Source organism: Apiospora marii (genome assembly GCF_038362585.1).
Source record: "Apiospora marii strain CBS 49790 chromosome Unknown utg000002l_segment0_segment0, whole genome shotgun sequence".
Lineage (NCBI taxonomy): Eukaryota > Fungi > Ascomycota > Sordariomycetes > Amphisphaeriales > Apiosporaceae > Apiospora > Apiospora marii.
In genome coordinates, this window is record NW_027117373.1 from 2,917,241 (window position 1) to 2,934,346 (window position 17,106).

General features: G+C 54.1%; 7 protein-coding genes across 7 annotated transcripts; 5 read left to right on the plus strand and 2 right to left on the minus strand.

Moving 5' to 3' along the window:
- Positions 1–61: 61 nt before the first annotated feature.
- Positions 62–1,406, minus strand: PG985_002602 (uncharacterized protein; the record flags this gene model as incomplete). The annotated part of the gene is made up of 3 exons (XM_066822371.1): positions 62–578; positions 636–1,273; positions 1,362–1,406. 3 exons carry the CDS (start codon positions 1,404–1,406, stop codon positions 62–64), a joined length of 1,200 nt encoding a protein of 399 aa, XP_066689803.1.
- A 1,550-nt stretch (positions 1,407–2,956) lies between these two features.
- Positions 2,957–3,718, plus strand: PG985_002603 (uncharacterized protein; the record flags this gene model as incomplete). The annotated part of the gene is made up of 1 exon (XM_066822372.1): positions 2,957–3,718. The coding sequence occupies one exon, from the start codon at positions 2,957–2,959 to the stop codon at positions 3,716–3,718; it is 762 nt and encodes a 253-aa protein (XP_066689804.1).
- Positions 3,719–3,846: 128 nt separating this feature from the next.
- On the minus strand, positions 3,847–5,202 carry PG985_002604 (ribonuclease H2- subunit B; the record flags this gene model as incomplete). The annotated part of the gene is made up of 1 exon (XM_066822373.1): positions 3,847–5,202. The coding sequence occupies one exon, from the start codon at positions 5,200–5,202 to the stop codon at positions 3,847–3,849; it is 1,356 nt and encodes a 451-aa protein (XP_066689805.1).
- Positions 5,203–6,098: 896 nt separating this feature from the next.
- Positions 6,099–8,671, plus strand: PG985_002605 (uncharacterized protein; the record flags this gene model as incomplete). The annotated part of the gene is made up of 2 exons (XM_066822374.1): positions 6,099–6,108; positions 6,165–8,671. The coding sequence occupies 2 exons, from the start codon at positions 6,099–6,101 to the stop codon at positions 8,669–8,671; spliced, it is 2,517 nt and encodes an 838-aa protein (XP_066689806.1).
- A 1,576-nt stretch (positions 8,672–10,247) lies between these two features.
- Positions 10,248–11,213, plus strand: PG985_002606 (NAP family protein; the record flags this gene model as incomplete). Its single annotated transcript, XM_066822375.1, has 1 exon — positions 10,248–11,213. The coding sequence occupies one exon, from the start codon at positions 10,248–10,250 to the stop codon at positions 11,211–11,213; it is 966 nt and encodes a 321-aa protein (XP_066689807.1).
- A 1,533-nt stretch (positions 11,214–12,746) lies between these two features.
- PG985_002607 (uncharacterized protein) lies at positions 12,747–13,154 on the plus strand (the record flags this gene model as incomplete). The annotated part of the gene is made up of 1 exon (XM_066822376.1): positions 12,747–13,154. The coding sequence occupies one exon, from the start codon at positions 12,747–12,749 to the stop codon at positions 13,152–13,154; it is 408 nt and encodes a 135-aa protein (XP_066689808.1).
- A 1,809-nt stretch (positions 13,155–14,963) lies between these two features.
- On the plus strand, positions 14,964–16,846 carry PG985_002608 (uncharacterized protein; the record flags this gene model as incomplete). Its single annotated transcript, XM_066822377.1, has 3 exons — positions 14,964–16,014; positions 16,069–16,418; positions 16,487–16,846. 3 exons carry the CDS (start codon positions 14,964–14,966, stop codon positions 16,844–16,846), a joined length of 1,761 nt encoding a protein of 586 aa, XP_066689809.1.
- Between the last annotated feature and the right edge of the window lie 260 nt (positions 16,847–17,106).

The following is a 17,106-nucleotide window of genomic DNA, read 5'->3' on the forward strand; positions in this document are numbered from 1 at the left end:
GTCGTGTAAGCTGTAGGGTTCTAGCTGTCCGTCCAGTGTCGCCCGCTCCCTCAAATGCACTCTAAGCACGCTGGCGTTTGGCGACACCGGTGGCCGGCGAATCGGCCTCCCGTTTCTGTCCTTGGGGTCCAGCATGGCTCTTAGAACGACGCCAGGCGTCAAAAGGACTTTGAGTTTTGGTCGGACGTTTCATGGGCGTGACGCTGTCCTCCAGCCTCTTGCTCATACGGGTCGTACGAGTGGTGCTTGGGGGCGAAGCAGGTGCGAAACGGGGCGCGGTAGGTGTTCCAGGCATTGACTTCTCGGCAGGCGTCTCTATGGCATCCTTGCCATCCTGCTTTTCAACGACAACGTGGTCCTCGATATCAGTGGCTGCTTCCTCATCTTCGGTGTTATGCTCGATGATCTCCTTGCCCTTTGCTTTGCTGGGGAATAGTAGGCGGGGCTGCACAGAAGATCGGGTGAGTCTTCTAGATGGGCTGCCGACCTCTTCGCCATTCAAAAGATCATCGGGAGCTTCGCCATCCTGATCGGCCGGACTGTTATCGCCATTGGGCTTCCAGAATGCCTTTCCTCGGCTAGATTGAGGTTAGTAAAAATTGCCCGACTCATCAAAGTAGGGTTAATGTACTCACAATACGTAAACTGTGCCATCTGAGCGCTGAACAGCATCCTCCATAGGGACTCTGCCCTCACCAGGAATAACCACCATCTTACGCCGAGGGCTGCGTCGCTTGGGGGGTTCGGCAACCGCAGCAGCTGGAGCTTCGCCGTAGAATGGATTGTCGAGGCTGCGGTCAACTTGAGGAAGGCGATCGCGGGAGTCGGTGAAGATCTCAATAGGCTCGTCAATTTCCTCCGCATTGAAACTCTCAAGGCCTACGCCAGTATACTTCTTCGACCTCTTCTTGCGCGATGAAGTAATGGTATCCACTTCATCGTGAAACAGAGTTCGCGCAGCGGCGCGCACACCAGCTTCAATCTCGACATTGCGCTTCTTGTTGTCGCTCGGAGTCTTGGCGGGCGTTGGAAGCATGCCAGAACCACGCGTGGCAGATGCCGCGTGCGACTTGGAACCAGGAATGCCAAGCAGACCGGCGGCGTCAGAAGAACTCTCGGCCGTCAAATGGGCCGCAGCGCGTCGCACAGAGTCCATGGCGGGCGCTCGCTTCTTGGGTGATGCGGCTGGAGTGCCAAAGACGGTGCTTGTTGATCGCGAGGTTGTGTTGCGGGCAGTGGAGTGTCTGGGAGAAGGTGTGCGATTCTTGATTGCCTTTTCAGAGATGCGTGCTGATTTGCGGGGGAGAAAAAGGTTCCCAATTGTCCGTGTAGCCGTGCTTGGGAGTTGAAGGTGTATGGACCCTCGAGGGGGGTGGAGGTGTTGAAGCTTCGAAAATGGCAGCCATGATTAAGTATTTTTCAGGCAATGCAGTTTCAATCCCAAGTTGCAGATAATCGCGGACCCGCACAGCTCCTGCGTTGTCTGGCAGAATTGAGGTGTACTGCCCAGCAACAAGTCGTCAATGTGACTTGTGTTCTAGCAGCCAAATGATGGTCCAGTGTGCCACCAAAACAACAATCCCTTGGACTTTACAGAAAAGACCACTTCGAGGACAATAGCACAACCACCATGGATTGATTGTCTTGATCCAACACGCTACCCAGTTACCTCCACTCGTATTTGCCGAGTTAAGAAGTAAGAAGTAGCTGGTACAAACCCGACGAACCAGTTTTGAAGCTCGCAAGCAGATAAGTTGGCCAAGCTATTATGTTGTTGCTATAACAAGCAACCCCCCTTTCTCTGTACTCAAGTGCTAACAGCTGAGCAGAAGACGAAGCACTAAAAGCGCGTCGTGTCGTTGGTCGATGCTTTGAAAGCCGGACCTTGACCGCAAGTTGTCGAAACGAGTACAGCTATTGGCGTCGCGTTGCTTGTTTCGACGTGCTATGCGAGAGATTATCTTGTCGATAGCAGTGCAATAGCTTCGTATATCCGGATCAGTATACAGATGGGATGGTGACTCGGTGTCGTCTCAATCTTCGGCCGGGTTCGTTCCGTTCCTCCTCAATCTACCGTATGCAGTATGGTACGCAAAAGAATATTACGAGTGGATAAAATGCAATTGATTATGACCAAGAATAATCTTCCGAGCCTAGCGAGAATGCGACAGGAACAGGGCCAGCGCAACTGTCGAGGTTCGATGATGTTGACGTAGTTTTGCGTGAAGATTATGGTTGTGTATGTGGGAACTATCTAGGAGCGACGACGAGAAGACGTTGAGCGCGCCAGGTCAAGGTAGTCAGGAGGTAATTTTCGGTAGTGAGAGTGGCAGAACAAAGGTGGCTGGGGGGACTGGGCGAGCCTGCCACAGGCGGACGAACCAAGGGTTGGGCAGTATTGCAAGATTAGCATGGGTCTGGCATGTCCACTCCCTGCCAGCACACCCAGTACGCACCCAGCACCTTGCGTTGTGCATTTCATGCACGTCCTTTCTCCACTCACGACCAGCCAAACCCCTTAAGCCGTAAACAGCTTGACGGCAGCGGTCGAATCAATTAACACCAAAACCACGCGTCTTGGAGCACTCCCCAGTTTATATCGAGGAGCAACCGACGCGTCGCGACCCAAACATGGCAGCCCCGCACCTCAAATGCCGCGAAACACCAAGCAGCCCTAGTGATTGGCGATTTCTGGCATCGCTGCAGAGCCCCGACCAGCTTTTTGCCAGGTTCCCCACCACAGACCGCATCTGGCGTCAAAAACAACAGACAACCACACAGTAAACATCTTGTCCAACGGCCAGGCAACTCAGCCTTGTACGTCATTGAAGCCAAATTGCGATTGAGCATTGTAACGAGGGAAAAAGAGCAGGTCCGTCCCAAAATCTGCATGCACTGGAGCTCAGTTTGATATCGACTACGGCCACTACACCACAGACATAAATCTACCTTCACCATGGCGGACCAGTTCGAAGACTCGGATACAGAGGAGCTCTTCGCCTCTCCTTCAGCCAAAGCTGCCTCCAAATCCGCATCCCGGAAAGCGGCTGCTCACCCCGAACGGCCCAAGACACCCAAAACCCCGACCCCGCAGCAACAGCAGCAGCAGCAGCAGGGCGGAGGCCCCTCCTCCTACGAAGCCAGCACATCAGCCGAGGCGCGCGAGGCGTCGTTGCAGCGCGAGCTGCAGGGGGTGCGACAGATCAACGAGCTGATCGAGGGCGTCATCTCGACGCTGGACCGCGCCAAGGGCAACATGGGCACGGTTTCGAAAACAGTCAACACGGCGTCGATGCTGCTCAACACCTGGACGCGCATTCTATCGCAGACGGAACACAATCAGCGTCTGCTCCTCAACCCGACCTGGAAGGGTGCCACCCAGGACCTCGTCGAGCTTGAGAACGAGGCGGTGCAGAAGCAGGCCGCGGCCGAGCGGAGGGCGGCCGAGGAGGAGCGCCGGCAGATCGAGGCGGCCCGGAGGCGAGAGGAAGCAGAGCAGCAGAGAGAGGTCGGGACGTTGGGCAGGGGCCGAGCCACAGTGACACGCGGACGCACAACTAGGGGCCGGACTGTAACTAGGGCCACGGCAGGTACGAGGGGTTCAAGTCGAGGCACTCACGGTAGCTCTTCCAGCATATCAGGCACTAGAACTGCATCAGGCATTGGTAGAGGATTTGGGAGCACGCGGGGTCGAGCTAGAGGAACACGAGGTACATGATCAACGCCGACGATTTCATGACTGCTATGATTTGGAAGATTCGTGTACAAGCTAGATCTGATATCCCGAGGGCCGTAAGATGCACATCTCGAATGGATACGAAATTATTGATACCCAAAACAGTCCCGTCATGCTTTCTTGAAGAAGTCGCTCATTTTCTTCATCCCGGCCGTGTTGACCTTCTTGAGGTTTTTGACACCTCTCGATTCGCCGGCCTTTTTCCGCTTCTCATCCTCTTCCATCTTCCGCTTCTTTTCTGCTCGGTCCATAAGTTCTTCCTCGTCCAGAACATGCTTCCGGGAGTAGTCGCCCATTGACCGCGATGATGCAGCTTCTTGGCGTAACTTAGCTACTTGTGCGAGATACTCATCGAGGGGGCTGAAGTCCACAAGTTTCTTCTGTTCCAGTAGTTGCCGTTTTAGCTGTGCGACCTGGGATGGTATGATATAACTAGAACAAATGAAGGAGAACGCGATGCGTAGCCGTTGAAGCTGGGTCACTTCGGTTGAAGCTTGCATCGAGGCCTTCAATGCTGATGCAGCGGCAATGGCCTCCTCATCGGTAACCGTGGTCGCCGTAGTAGATGCTTCGGAAATGTGGCTTGTCGTGGTTTCCGTCGACACTGTGGATGACTGGCTTTCGGTGGAGTCAGCCTTGGGCGTAGAAGCAGATGCGTCTGTCGCCGCCGTCGTTATCGTGCCTTCCCTCTTCAAACCCAGGACCGGCGCCTCCAAAGCCTTGGCCACAAACTTCTCCTCCATGCTCGGTGGTAGGGACTTTTCGCTCATCCGCTTTGCCTTGGACACCATTTGCGCCAACAGCTTCTCCTGGCTGAACCGGTACATGAGCTCCCCACCGGCGTCGACGGTGTCGCAGACAGTGGCCATTCTTGACTCGAGCAGTTGCCTTACATTGCCCCAGCGCAGGATCTCCGAAAAATGTGGCGAGTCCTTGCTGAGTTGGTCGAAGTAGTCATCGCTCTCGACAAACATCTTTTTCCCGCCCTCCCCTCTGGCGGTCTCGTCCGAGACCAGTGCTGGTAATAAAAGGAAGACAGGGTCGATCGATGTCGCCAAGTACAGCTCAGCGCCCTTGGTCACGTAGGCGCCAAACTCGCTGTCGTCGCCGTCTGACTTCTTCTGGTCTGGTTTCTCTTCATTCGCTGCGCCTGTGGCGATGTTGGTGCTGGTGTCTATCAACCAACTCCGCGGTGTGGATTTGGGGGCTGTGATGCGGGTGAACTCAAAAATTCCCGTCTTGGGGCATACGAGGTAGCGCGTGGGCTTGCTGTACCGCGGGTTCGGCAATGATACAACACGCGCATCGCTTGTGGCTTTTCTCGGTAGAATGAAGATTTTAGGGGGGTTCGTAGCAGGCGAAGGCAGCGTATATCGGGATTTATTCGAGGGCGCTGGGGCTGTCGCCGCCGATGTCTTTGCCGAGGCGCTGCCACTGGCGGCTTTGGAGCGCGTCGTCCTAGCCATGTCGTATAACTATGTGAAGATGACGATCCAAAATTGGCACCCAAAATCGATGCAAAACACCTGTCCTAGCAAATAGCAGATACAAGATAGAGAATTGGCTTCAGTAGAGCTGATAACGCACTTGACGACCGTATGTACCGTACCTCAAAGCATACGGAGTAGGTACTAAGAAGGCCAATTTAGACCCCTGTCGGTATATTCCAACGCGCCTGTGGAGACGCGTCTTGGTAGGGATTTGACGCGAATCTTTAGGTAGGTTTCAATTTCATGCATTTGCCTGTTCACTTTATTCCAGCTTATCAGAATCGCGTTTCCGTCCAGCAGCGGGTCGCATGAAAGTACCGTTGTATCCCCCATTCTGATCTAAATCTTGGGTCCGGTTGGAAACTTGTCGCAATTCAGCCCAAGCCATCAATCAATCCCATCCCACCTGGTCGCTCGTCAATCCATCCCAAATCTTATCGAGCCTACTACTACTTACACAGGGAGACAGGGCTTCCAGTTTCGGGACCCAGCCTTTAATAAGCGCTTGTGCTACCGGTGCTATCTAGATACGATTGTTGTCCAACCGCTTGCCAACATTTGTTTGTTTGCAGTCTTCTTCGAAATCCTCGAAACCATTCTCAGCGACAATAGTACCGGGTTGTACTCCGTACATTTTGGGTTATTACCTAATTGAGACACACTTACGCTCTCTATCAGTTACACCTCCGATCGCTATCCTCCAAGGAAACCCCAACCAGGTTGGCTGGTCTATTATTGTATTGGTAGCGAGCGGGGACTTCTGTCCATACAGGTCCTTTGTACAACGGCCAATACGAAGTACAACCTCCACGTGGTAAACAACCAAACACCTGTGATGGTACGGTGATAATCCACACCAGAAGCGAGCCAACATGGCTCAAAGTACGTCTGCTCATCGAGAACGCCCACATCTGGAGACCCTACTGACATCATCCAAGGATCCGGAGCAGGACCACCACCACAATGGCCCCCGCGTTCGCCCCACGAAGCCTTGGCCAGCACGCCCGGCGGCCGCGAACGAATGCGCCGCATGGCAGAGCGCTCTTCACCCTCGCCATCACCGCTGAAACGGGCTCGATCTATGTCTGCCCTTGCCGCAAGATCAGCCACTTCTCAGAACAACATGGACGACAACGATATGGATGTAGACATGGAGGACGAGGAAGACGACGAGGAGACCCTACAGCTAAAGCTGCAAGCTATCCAGGCAAAGCTAAAGCTGAAAGCTTTTCAACGACGACAAAAGCAGTCCGTGGACCTGGGCAGCTCGAACGCCGCTCGGTCATCGCCAGGGAGTGATATTCTAGCTGCAAGCCGGGCGCAATCACGCGCAGCAATGCTAAAGGAACCACCGAAACTCCCATCCCAACCTCAGGCGGAGGTGCAGGTCCCCGTATCGCCAGTTCGGAGGGCACCGACTGCCCAGAATCAAAGATCACCCAGCCGGGTGCTATTGGGCATTGACAAGGGTCTGAAGGCCAAAGATGTTTCGTTGAAGCGAGCATCTAGCCAACGGGGTCCCCGCGACAATGACGGTCCCAGTAGTGGTTATTTGCAAAGATCGCGCACACCTGCTGCGAACCAGGAGAACCTCATAAGTCGGGACCGGCCCAAATCATTTAGTGAAAGGCTGGCTGAGGCGAGAAATGAGGAGGCGGCAAAGAAAGAAAGGCAAGATCGGATACGAACTGCCAGGAACGTCACGTTCCAGGTCAAACAGGAAGAGGTGGAACGATACAAGAGCCAGGCTGTAGAGATTCCTGAGGCACCTTCGGAGCAAGGTTCCTATAGCCGGGAGGAAATCCTGGCAGGTGGGAGGCTTAAAAGGAGCAATACTGTTCCCAGCTTACGGAGAGGCGATAACATCGATGGTGAAGCTGGTGCGGCAAGTTCCGAGGAAGCAGCCTCGTTTGAACCCTACTCGGCTTTACATCTCGCCAAACGCATCTTGCCTCACAGCGTTCTAGCACGCACACTTTCGGGAAAGAAGCCGTACCTGATCAAGGATCTTTTAGCTTGCGTCAAGGCCCCGAACTTTGAGCTTCCAGATATCGAACAAGATATCGTGGTGCTGGGTATTGTTGCATCCAAATCTGACCCGAAAGCTCACAAGCCTCCCCCCGGCGGCTCTGATCTCAAAGAGAAGAAGAATAGGTTCGCTGATGACGATGACACACGTGGCAAGTATATGGTCATTACACTCGTGGATCTGACCTGGCAACTTGACCTGTTCCTATTCGACTCTGCCTTCGCCCGGTACTGGAAGTTGTCGCCCGGTACTCTGGTGGCAATCCTGAACCCAAGTATTATGCCGCCCCCCAAGGGGCGCGAAGACACGGGTCGATTCAGTATAGTTCTGAACAGCGATGGCGACACTGTCCTCGAGATTGGAACAGCGCGTGACTTGGGGTACTGTAAGAGCGTGAAGAAGGATGGCAACCTCTGCAACTCTTGGGTCAACAAGAAACGTACAGACTTCTGCGAGTTCCACATGAATGCAGCCCTGGAGAAGCACCGATTCCACCGGCAGGACATCAACTCAGCAGCTGGAAGCGGCATGGGGTCTCGGCCTAAGAATCACCGTGAGAAATGGCAAAACGATAATACGAAGAAGAGCAACACCAGCAACTACGATCGTGCTTCAGGCTCCCAGTACTACGTGTCCCATGCTAGCGCTGCAAGCCTCATCGACGGCGAACATTTGGCATTTGGCGGGGTCGCGGATCGAGCCGAGCGCAAGGAGGCCTTGAGGCGCCGCCTGGAACACCAAGAAAAGGAGCGAGATATTATGAAGCAGCTCAGCAACATCGGCCGTGGTGCCGGCAGAGAATACATGAAGATGACTGACCGTACAAACCAGTTGGGATCTAGTGTATCGTCTTTTACCAGTGGGACAGCCCAGGACACGCCGAATATGAGTCCAACGCCGGCTGTGGACGCGAAAAGCCTGGGTCTCCTGGCAGCGAGGGGAGCAGATGCCAAGAAGGTTCACCTGAGCCCTGTTAAGCGCAAGAGGAACCTGTCATCGTTCAACTCGATCTCTAGCACGGGATCGTCGTCGTCGTCCGCCACGGCGGGCAAGACGGCAGCGGCCAGCCAGTCCAAGTCTGAAGGAGCTCTGGGATGGGGCACTTCGTTAAAGGATAAACTCTCCAATATGAAGAACGGCCAGAGGTTCGACGGTGCGGCGAGTACTGTCCCGGCGGCTAGCAGCAGTTTTAGTGATGGCGGTAGCTTCCAGTCATCATCTATGTTGACGCCGGCTATGAAGGGGAAGGATAGTAGGGAGAAAGCTGAATTGCCGGCACGCAAGAAGACGCGTTTCGTGACAGAAAAGGGGATACGCGAGGCAGGGCGGGAAAGCCTGGGAGGGGACTTCGCGAGAAACAAGATGATCATGTTGGATGATGAAGAGGACGATGACGAGCTTGTCGTTTTGAAATGATACCACCAATCAGATGTTCTATTATGACTCAAGATGGCGCGAACAGGAGCCAGCCACCCGAGCCAGAAAGGGGCGAGTGACACTCTCGATACAGCGAGGAATTTTCGCATGATGGGCCTTCTTTTCTTATAGCGGGCGTCCAAGGGAAACAGATCATGGTCTGAAACCATATCTCAGATGAATAACATTCAGTTCAAAGTCAGGCGGAATATATTCGAGCATGCTGTATCATGAGCGTTGAATCCATTGATCGTACATCTCAGGTGAACCCCCTACCCCTTGCTCTACCTACAGAGCAGAGAGCATATAGCTATGTCTACATGTAGCCAGTAGCATGTCATTGAGAACTAACTTTCAACGGTCTACTATACGTTGGGAAAGTGAGACATCACATCAGCCCATCACCGCAGAGACAATGGTGTTAGCTGAGTTTCGAAGCTGCGTTCTTATTACTGAGATCCATAACTACAAAGAACGACTACCTATGTATATACTGTTCAAACACCCAGCATACCACTGTGTACCGTGTAGAATTGAATGGACAACAAAAGAAGTTGTTGCTACACAATCTGTTGAAGAGACTTCCATGGCCAGCTCTGTTGGGTTCCAAAGCATAACGGCCAATTTCCACGATGGCTTGACCAAGGTAGGCATTATGCCTCCTTTGGCACCATGGCAACTATCTATCGACCGGCTATCGCAGCAGAGGGGCAAGGAAAAAACATGTCGATAAAGAGGGCAAATCTGTGAAGAATCTAGCGGACTCCACCGATGGGCAGGACTAGATCTCTAGTCTCAGGCCGAGTTTTCCCAGAGGAGGAGACCCCTGTGGGGCGAATGACACCAGGCGGGTAGTTTGGTAGGCGGGGCAAATGGCAACAAAATTATTTTTACTTGGACTTACAGGCAACTACCCCGCCATAGGAAAATTGTTGGTATGTATAGAGTGTGAAACTGTGAGAGAGTTGCAGGCCCAAGAGAGCACGGGAGGTACATCAATGTAGGGAGGAAGGGATCAATTGATGGGCATTTTTCTTGTACCAGACAGAGAGAGGCTTACATCAATGGGAAGAGTAAACAAACATTGATCAATAGCAGCAGGCAACGCTGCTCCCAATTTCCTCGGCGAGGCCAGGGCAAGCAGGTGGTATTCGTCTGGTTTGGTCTGGTCTGGTTTGCCGCCAAGTGTGTACCAGGCCGCATGTGCTTGATTGGATTCGCCAGAGGCAACACCATGTAAGTGGCAGATCCAGGTGTCGCACTCTCACACAGCTTTGTTGTCACCCACTTAGGGGATCCGCCAATGACATGGGAGGCACTATAAGAATTTTTTTTTCTCTCTTCCTTACCTCTGCCCTGGATTGCTCAAACGGGAAAAAAGAGCGGTCGACTTTTGGGGCGGGTCAGGCCGCTGCCCAAATATTTATATCGATGACTTTCCGGTCACTGTGACGCTGGTTTCCTTCGACTCTTGTCATCTCTTCACACCTGTCCCTCTCTCATAACCCTTCTTACACCCTCTCTCTCTCTCATATACCCCCAAATCTTTGCGGTACACACCCAACCACAAGCAAACATGTCTATGCCTGAGGAGATCGTCATCGACCCCGCGGTCATCAAGGAGCTCCAGCAGTTCGAGGATGCCATCTCGGACGTCGACCTGGAGATCGCCGCTAAGCAGTGGTTGATGACCAAGGACATCTTCGCTAAGCGCCAGGCCTCCATTGCCAAAATCCCCGGCTTCTGGAGCGTCGTCTTCGACAAGGCCGTCTCCGAGCTCGAGGCCGCCATCACCCCCCGTGACAACGTCATCTTCCAGCAGGCCCTGACCGCCATCGAGGTCGACCGCCCGGAGATCCCTGCCAGCGCCAAGACCACCGACACTGGCATTGACAAGTTCGGCGAGCCCCGCTCCATGACCATCACCTTCCACTTCAAGGAGAACGACTTCTTTGCCGACACCGTTCTGAGCAAGACCTTCTTCTACCGCTACGGCAACGACGGCTCCACCGGCCTCGTCTCCGAGCCCGTCAAGATCAACTGGAAGGCTGGCAAGGACGTCACCGAGGGCCTGTCCGACGCCGCCTACGGGTTCTGGCAGGCGCAGAAGGCCAACCCCAGCCAGCAGCTCGACGCCGCCCTCTCCGGCGACGCCCGCAAGGCCCGTGACGCCGCTGCCCGCGAGATGCCCGAGTACAAGGCTCTCGCCGCCATGATCGAGGAGAAGGAGATGGGCGCTACCAGCTTCTTCAACTTCTTCTCTTACCGTGGCCGCTGGACAAGCGCCGCTGAGAGCGTCCAGGCCAAGGCTGAGGCCATGGCCAAGCGCTCCAAGGCCAGCGAGGTCGACGAGGAGGATGACGAGGAGGAGGAGGAGTTCCCCGAGGAGCACGTCGAGACCTTCCCTCCCGGGCACGACGTCGCCGTCACCATCGGTGACGACATCTTCCCCAGCGCCATCGACTACTTCCTTGAGGATGACATTGACAGCGACATCGACCTCGACTCTGATGATGACGAGGACGAGGAGATGGAGGGTTAAACAAAGTCAAAAACAACAACAACCCCTCCCATCAATGATGTACCGCTGGGAGATGTCCCCGAACAAGTGGTGACCAGTCATGTGCCAGCAAAACCACTCAAGACCATCCAATCAGGAAGTCGAGAGGTCTTTTTTGTACGCCATCAGTCACCAATCCCATCACCGCTGACCTCCTGGTCATGCGTGCCGGCTTTTCGGACGCCCAACGGATACAGTAACGACTGCCGCGTCGCCGTCCCAGAAGACGGGTAGATGTGGAATGAAGATTACGAACAAAAATGTATTGAAAATATAGAGATGATATTCCAGAATATCATGGTTCAGTTTAGAGGATACCCACACCAATAAAATTTCATAAAAACTATCAAATCATCGGTTCTTTGTCTTGTTGTGTATGTGAACAGAAACCTGCCTGAGTATGTAAGTCAGGCCAGGTGGCTTGATACCACTTGGACATGGCGTTGGACCTCTTGGCCCGGCGCCCGGGTCGTGTATGCAAAGACCTTCTCGCGGTCATTGCTGGCTTGTCAAGTTGCTTCCAAGTGAGCCGTTACAATGGAGTCAACGGTGCTCAATATAAACCGGGCTTGCGGCACCATATATATGATCTATGCCATCTTCAATCGCTCTCTTACCGAGACTATGTCGTACAGTCTATTTCTGATATTCGTCGCCCGCATTATTGGCAGGAAATAGATAGCTTATCGACGTGAGTTGTCGAGAGCTCGCTCATTTCTCCTGCATCCATCATACGCTGACGTGGTGTTCTGGATATTTTAGCACTTTTTGTCATTATGTCGTCGCATCACGAAACGAGGTCGACCGTAGGTACGAAAAGTATATGGGAGGATATCTTAGGTTGACGCAATGAACACACAATTGTAGACGAGGGGTCCTCTTTGACGATTCACGATTCCCCGCTGAATGAGATGCCTTCAGTGATCCCATGAGAAAGGTTGGATGCTGGGAGGTAGCATGAGAGAGCAAGTAAGTGCCCTGGATATCGGGGGATGAATTGGCCTGCGGTTCCCAACAAGGCCACACGCCATCAGGTTTATGGACAGTAAAGGGTTCCAGGCTGATATTGACCGTCATGATGGTGAGCCCTATACAAGCTATTGTTGCCTTGTATGGCCAGGGGGGCCAGGGGGGGCAAATACATATTCGTGGCATAGGACTCTGCTAGAAGGTTCGTCTTCCTGTGCCTTTTCCCAGCTATTGACCGCAGAAACCCTCTCCCCGAAGTCCTTGAACCCCACCGGCCACTTGGCCCCATACTGATGCGCGTCAACCGAGAAAGCTGTACCATCGCCCTCAAAACCTACTTCATACGCCGATCGTGTCTTCTAGCTATAACTGGGGCCAGCCGGTTTCCCATTATTCGCCGGTCTGTCTCCGGAACATTTATCAGCTGGGCCCGCATGATCGCATCGGATATCCGACACTCCCTGGCGGGATCCACCGGGGCATGCAGTGGCGGAGTTGCTCTGTGGGAGAGCGGCCCCTGGGCGAGTGCCGGGACGAGACCCAAGCATGCAAGTCGCTACCGGCGCCGGCGGCCGCATTGCTTTCCAACCAGTCCCCGACCCCTTTTATCTGGACCTTCGATCTCCCAGTCCCCTCGCCGAAGCCGGCGTCCTGGGAGGCCGTCATCGCCCGTGCTGTCGGCGGCAGCAGCCAGAACGGTATTTCACACCCCCGCAGGCTTTACCACGAGAAGGACGACGCGCCGCCTTAGACATTCGGGTTCATGTGCACTTCCGACGACTTGCACAGCAGATGGTCATTCCACCAGGTACCGCCGAATTCTTGTATTCAGCACATAGCAGAGCAAATTCGTGGTGTTACCTCTCTTCGAGATGGTGCGTGATAAAGTCTCGTATGAGCGGAGGCCGGGTTCTGACCGACTTCATCTCATGGCACGGCAGGGGTGAAAACTAAGAGGTGACGGGGGTATGATCTGTTGATGACGAGTGATGACTTACTGCAGGCCGTTCAAAACAAACTAAGACTCAACTCGGGCTCACACTGAAGTTGGATAGCACTCAACGGCAAAGCGATTTACATGGTGATGTATTTGCCGTGATCGGGGCACACCAAGTTTTCCCGCGAAATATAGCTGGCACAGGTCATTGATCGTTGCTGATAATCTGGAATGGATGGTATTCAGCTGATGGTCATTGGTCGTTGCTCAAAACGAATATGGCTTTAGTCCTTGATAGGGCTGCTCTTGTATGTGATTCTTGTGTCTGATCGGGAGGTCTTATCCGCACTCAATGTGACTTGCTACCAAGATCAAGTGACGAGGTCCCATGGTAAGGAAGCCACTCATCTCGAGGCCAGCCAATGGCGGGACATGGCCGCATCTTCGCATGGAAGCATTGCGTGACAAGTTGCAAGCAATGTGACATGGGGCATTATTTTTCTTGCTGCTTTTGTGTACGGCGGTCCATGTGTAGCCGTCCAGGTGGATTGGCCACGATCTTTTTCGTATACTTAAGCATGCATACCTACCTTACCTTACCTTAGTCGCGTATGACACAGCCGCTAGCTTCCAACCTGGAGTTGATGGATCTTGGCGGGCAAAGCAGTTGTTATCGGTTACCTTATCGACTGACCGGACTGTACATACTCGATTGGTGTAAGTACTTGTTGGGCCTCTGCACTTGATTAGCCTCACCATTTGCTAGCTGGCAGGTTAACCTAAAGCAACGACTAGATCTAGATTGCTTGCCCTCGCGAACTGCTTGAGTGCCCATTTTGGTGATGCCAAGTCAGGCGGGGTAGCTTGCTTTCCTTGGGCGTGCTGCGTGCATTGGTAGATCGGACGAGAGCTCTATCTAGGCAGGCTAGCAAGTACACACTGGGAAGGGCCGCCTTTTTGCTGTGCTCGATGCAGGGCTCAAGGGGAAATCCCGAGTAAGCATGTACAGGATCGAGGGCAGACAGTGTGTGCGATGGCTCGATGGATGGGAGAGTTTGATTCACCGCTGCAGGTACAGATGGGCGATGGGGAGCTGAGGCAGAAAGTAGGCTGGCCAAGTGTAATTGTGACCCTCCGCAGCTCACGCTTGATTGGCAACGGATTTCTGGGCTGCCCTGCAAAGCCCACTTCGGCTCTTGAAGTGTGCTGTACTATGTGCTGTGCTGGGAGTTACGGTCAACCAGCTCTCACACCCCCCCTCCCCCTCCCCTCACTAGATAGGCCAGGGACAGCATGATCATACCTAACAGCAGCCCCCCGTCGGACTTGTGCTTGGATGGATCACTTTGAGGGGAAGGCAAGGAAGAAAAAAAAAAAAGAAGTAACAATAGAACACGCAGACAAGGCCTTTGTCGAGTTTTTGCCAGAGAAAATTATTATTTTGGATTTCTTCCGGCAAGCCTTCAGCTGATCGATCCATTTGACCTGACCATCTGAGCTGTCTCTGGCTCTGGCTTGGGTTTGCACGGTCGAGAGTTTCGATAACCCACACCGGGTCAAGTGCTCTTCCCAGTATCATCACATCACATCACCAACCTTCCAGCTCAATCTCGACTTTCTCCCGCGAACAAACAAGGGCAATTCGACTCGGCCTCAGCCTCGACCACGCCCACGTCCACGCCCACGACCACCGCCATTTCCCCTGCCCCAGCAACCCCTCCGCCAGAACCATTGTTCCTATCGCCTCTATTTATTTATTTTTGGCCTCGAATTAGAGCACCCAACTTTTGCCCACACTTACCCAGAACCACTATATCCCATACACGATGCCCTGCTTCAAGGGCATCGCTGTGAGCATCCACGCCAACGGAGCCCCGCTCCACGAGCATGGAATGCAAAAGCAGTCTCGCGTGTCTCGCATCAGTACTTATATCCCCGTGCCCTCTCCCCAGCTGAATACCGACACCCAGAAGCACGAGCCGGCCCGTTTCGCCATCTCCATCACCCTGCTGAACCCGGGCGCCCCCATCCCCTACACGACCCCCAAGTCCAGCGAGGCCAATCCCCATCCCAAGCCTCTCTATGCCGGCCCGCTGCCCTCGGCCTCCTCGGACCCCTCCAGACATGCGAATACCGTGACGCCCTACATTCCCATGACCAACTCGGAAAACGAGACCATTGCCGCATACATTTACTTTGACGGAAGAGCCAAGGAAGAAGTGGCCACGCTCCTACGGCCTGGCGAAGAGACATGGGTCAATAGTAGATGGGTCCAGGTCCCTGACAGCGAGGGAGGCGGCCTTGCCGAGCGCGAGTTCCTTTTCCGCGAGGTGGGGCTGGAAAGGTGGCTCAACGGCTTGGACTTGCAAGGCCACGATGCCGCCGAGAAGGTAGAGAAGCGGAGGCAGAAGTTCGAGAGGCGCCATCGCCGCCAAAAGTCGGCCGCCGCCGGCACCAGCTTGGACCAGAACGGAAAGCAGCGGGATACATTGGCCTACGGTAGCACCGAGCAATCGCCGATTGCGAACAACGACAACGGCATGGTCGATTCCGACTCGGATTCCATGTCCGATGACGATGATGACGAGCCGCCCGAGGCGACAGGCCAGATCAAGGTCGCCATGTTCAGAGTGATAGCTTCCGGCGAGATCAAAAAGGGCGAATACTCGCCTCAATTCGACGCCCACGACGACGATGACGAGAACGAAGGGAACCAAGGCGGCAGTAACGGTGCCATCGATGCTGATGTCGAACACACCACAAGTTTTGCCAAGCCCAAGACCCTGGACCCCAAAACCATCAGCACCCAAACCGTGACCGGCATTGACGGCCCTGATAAGCCTTACGCCACCTTTACCTTCTTCTATCGTGGACAGCGTGCGTTCTTGTGTATTATCCCAACTGCTTCTTCGCCATGCTAACCTTCTACAGGCCAACTAACTAAGATGGGCATCGTACCCTCCGTCAAGGATCCCAAGACCACTGCTCCTGGTGCTAAGAGGCGGAGTACGCAATTGGATTTCTCAGGACTGAGCCCTCTCAAGAACACCGGCACCGTGGGTTTTTCCGCTTTCCGCGATCAGGATGCTGAAGCGAATCAGCGCCGCAAGTCAAGAAAGAGCGTTTCTGGCGCCATGGATGATAGTGACGACGACGACGACGATAGCAAAAACCCGCTTCTCAAGATGGAGGATACCTACGACAAGGACGTCAAGACCCACCTGGCCCCTGAGGATGCAGAGCTCCAGGCGGAACTGAAAGCTGGCATCGACCGCATCCGTGTAAGTATAGGCTCTCGAACATCTGCATTCTTGCCTTGTCCGATTTGCTGTGCTGACCTCAAGATTAGTTGAAGCGACAACACTCGGCTGAGCCTGACAGCACTGCTGCCTCGAGGAAATCGCCCAGCGCAGGCCCAACTGCCGGGTCTACGCCCACAGAATCCGGGTCAAGTGCCGCAGCCGCTAATTCGGGAGGAATCACAAATCTGCTTTCCCAAGCCTTTTCGGACGATACATCATCGATAATCGGCAGCCCGTTGAAGAAACAGCGCGGGAGTGGCGATGACGTTACCATGGATCGATCTGCTGGATTCCCGTCGGCGATAGGGGATGTACTTGGCAGAGCTACCGCGGGGCAGAAGGGCAACTCAATAGCAACCCCTGGGGCTGTGATGGGCCCCAAAGACGAATCGGATGAGGAGCTGTAGGAGCAGCCATCTGCCGTGCAGTCAAAACCTGTCAGGGCACGCTGAGACAGGCTACGGAATTCTCTTCGACACGCGGCAACTCGAGCATGACCTACCTACCAGCGTTGGCTAGTATATGCCACACAAGGTATAGGCGATGACGAATATCCGCATTTCACCTATCACGTGCAACACATAAGGCCCCTCCCTACATGACCTGAGCACCGCAGCAGGATTCTTTTGGGTGCTTGGAGAATGGCGTTGCCCTCCTTTCCGTGGCG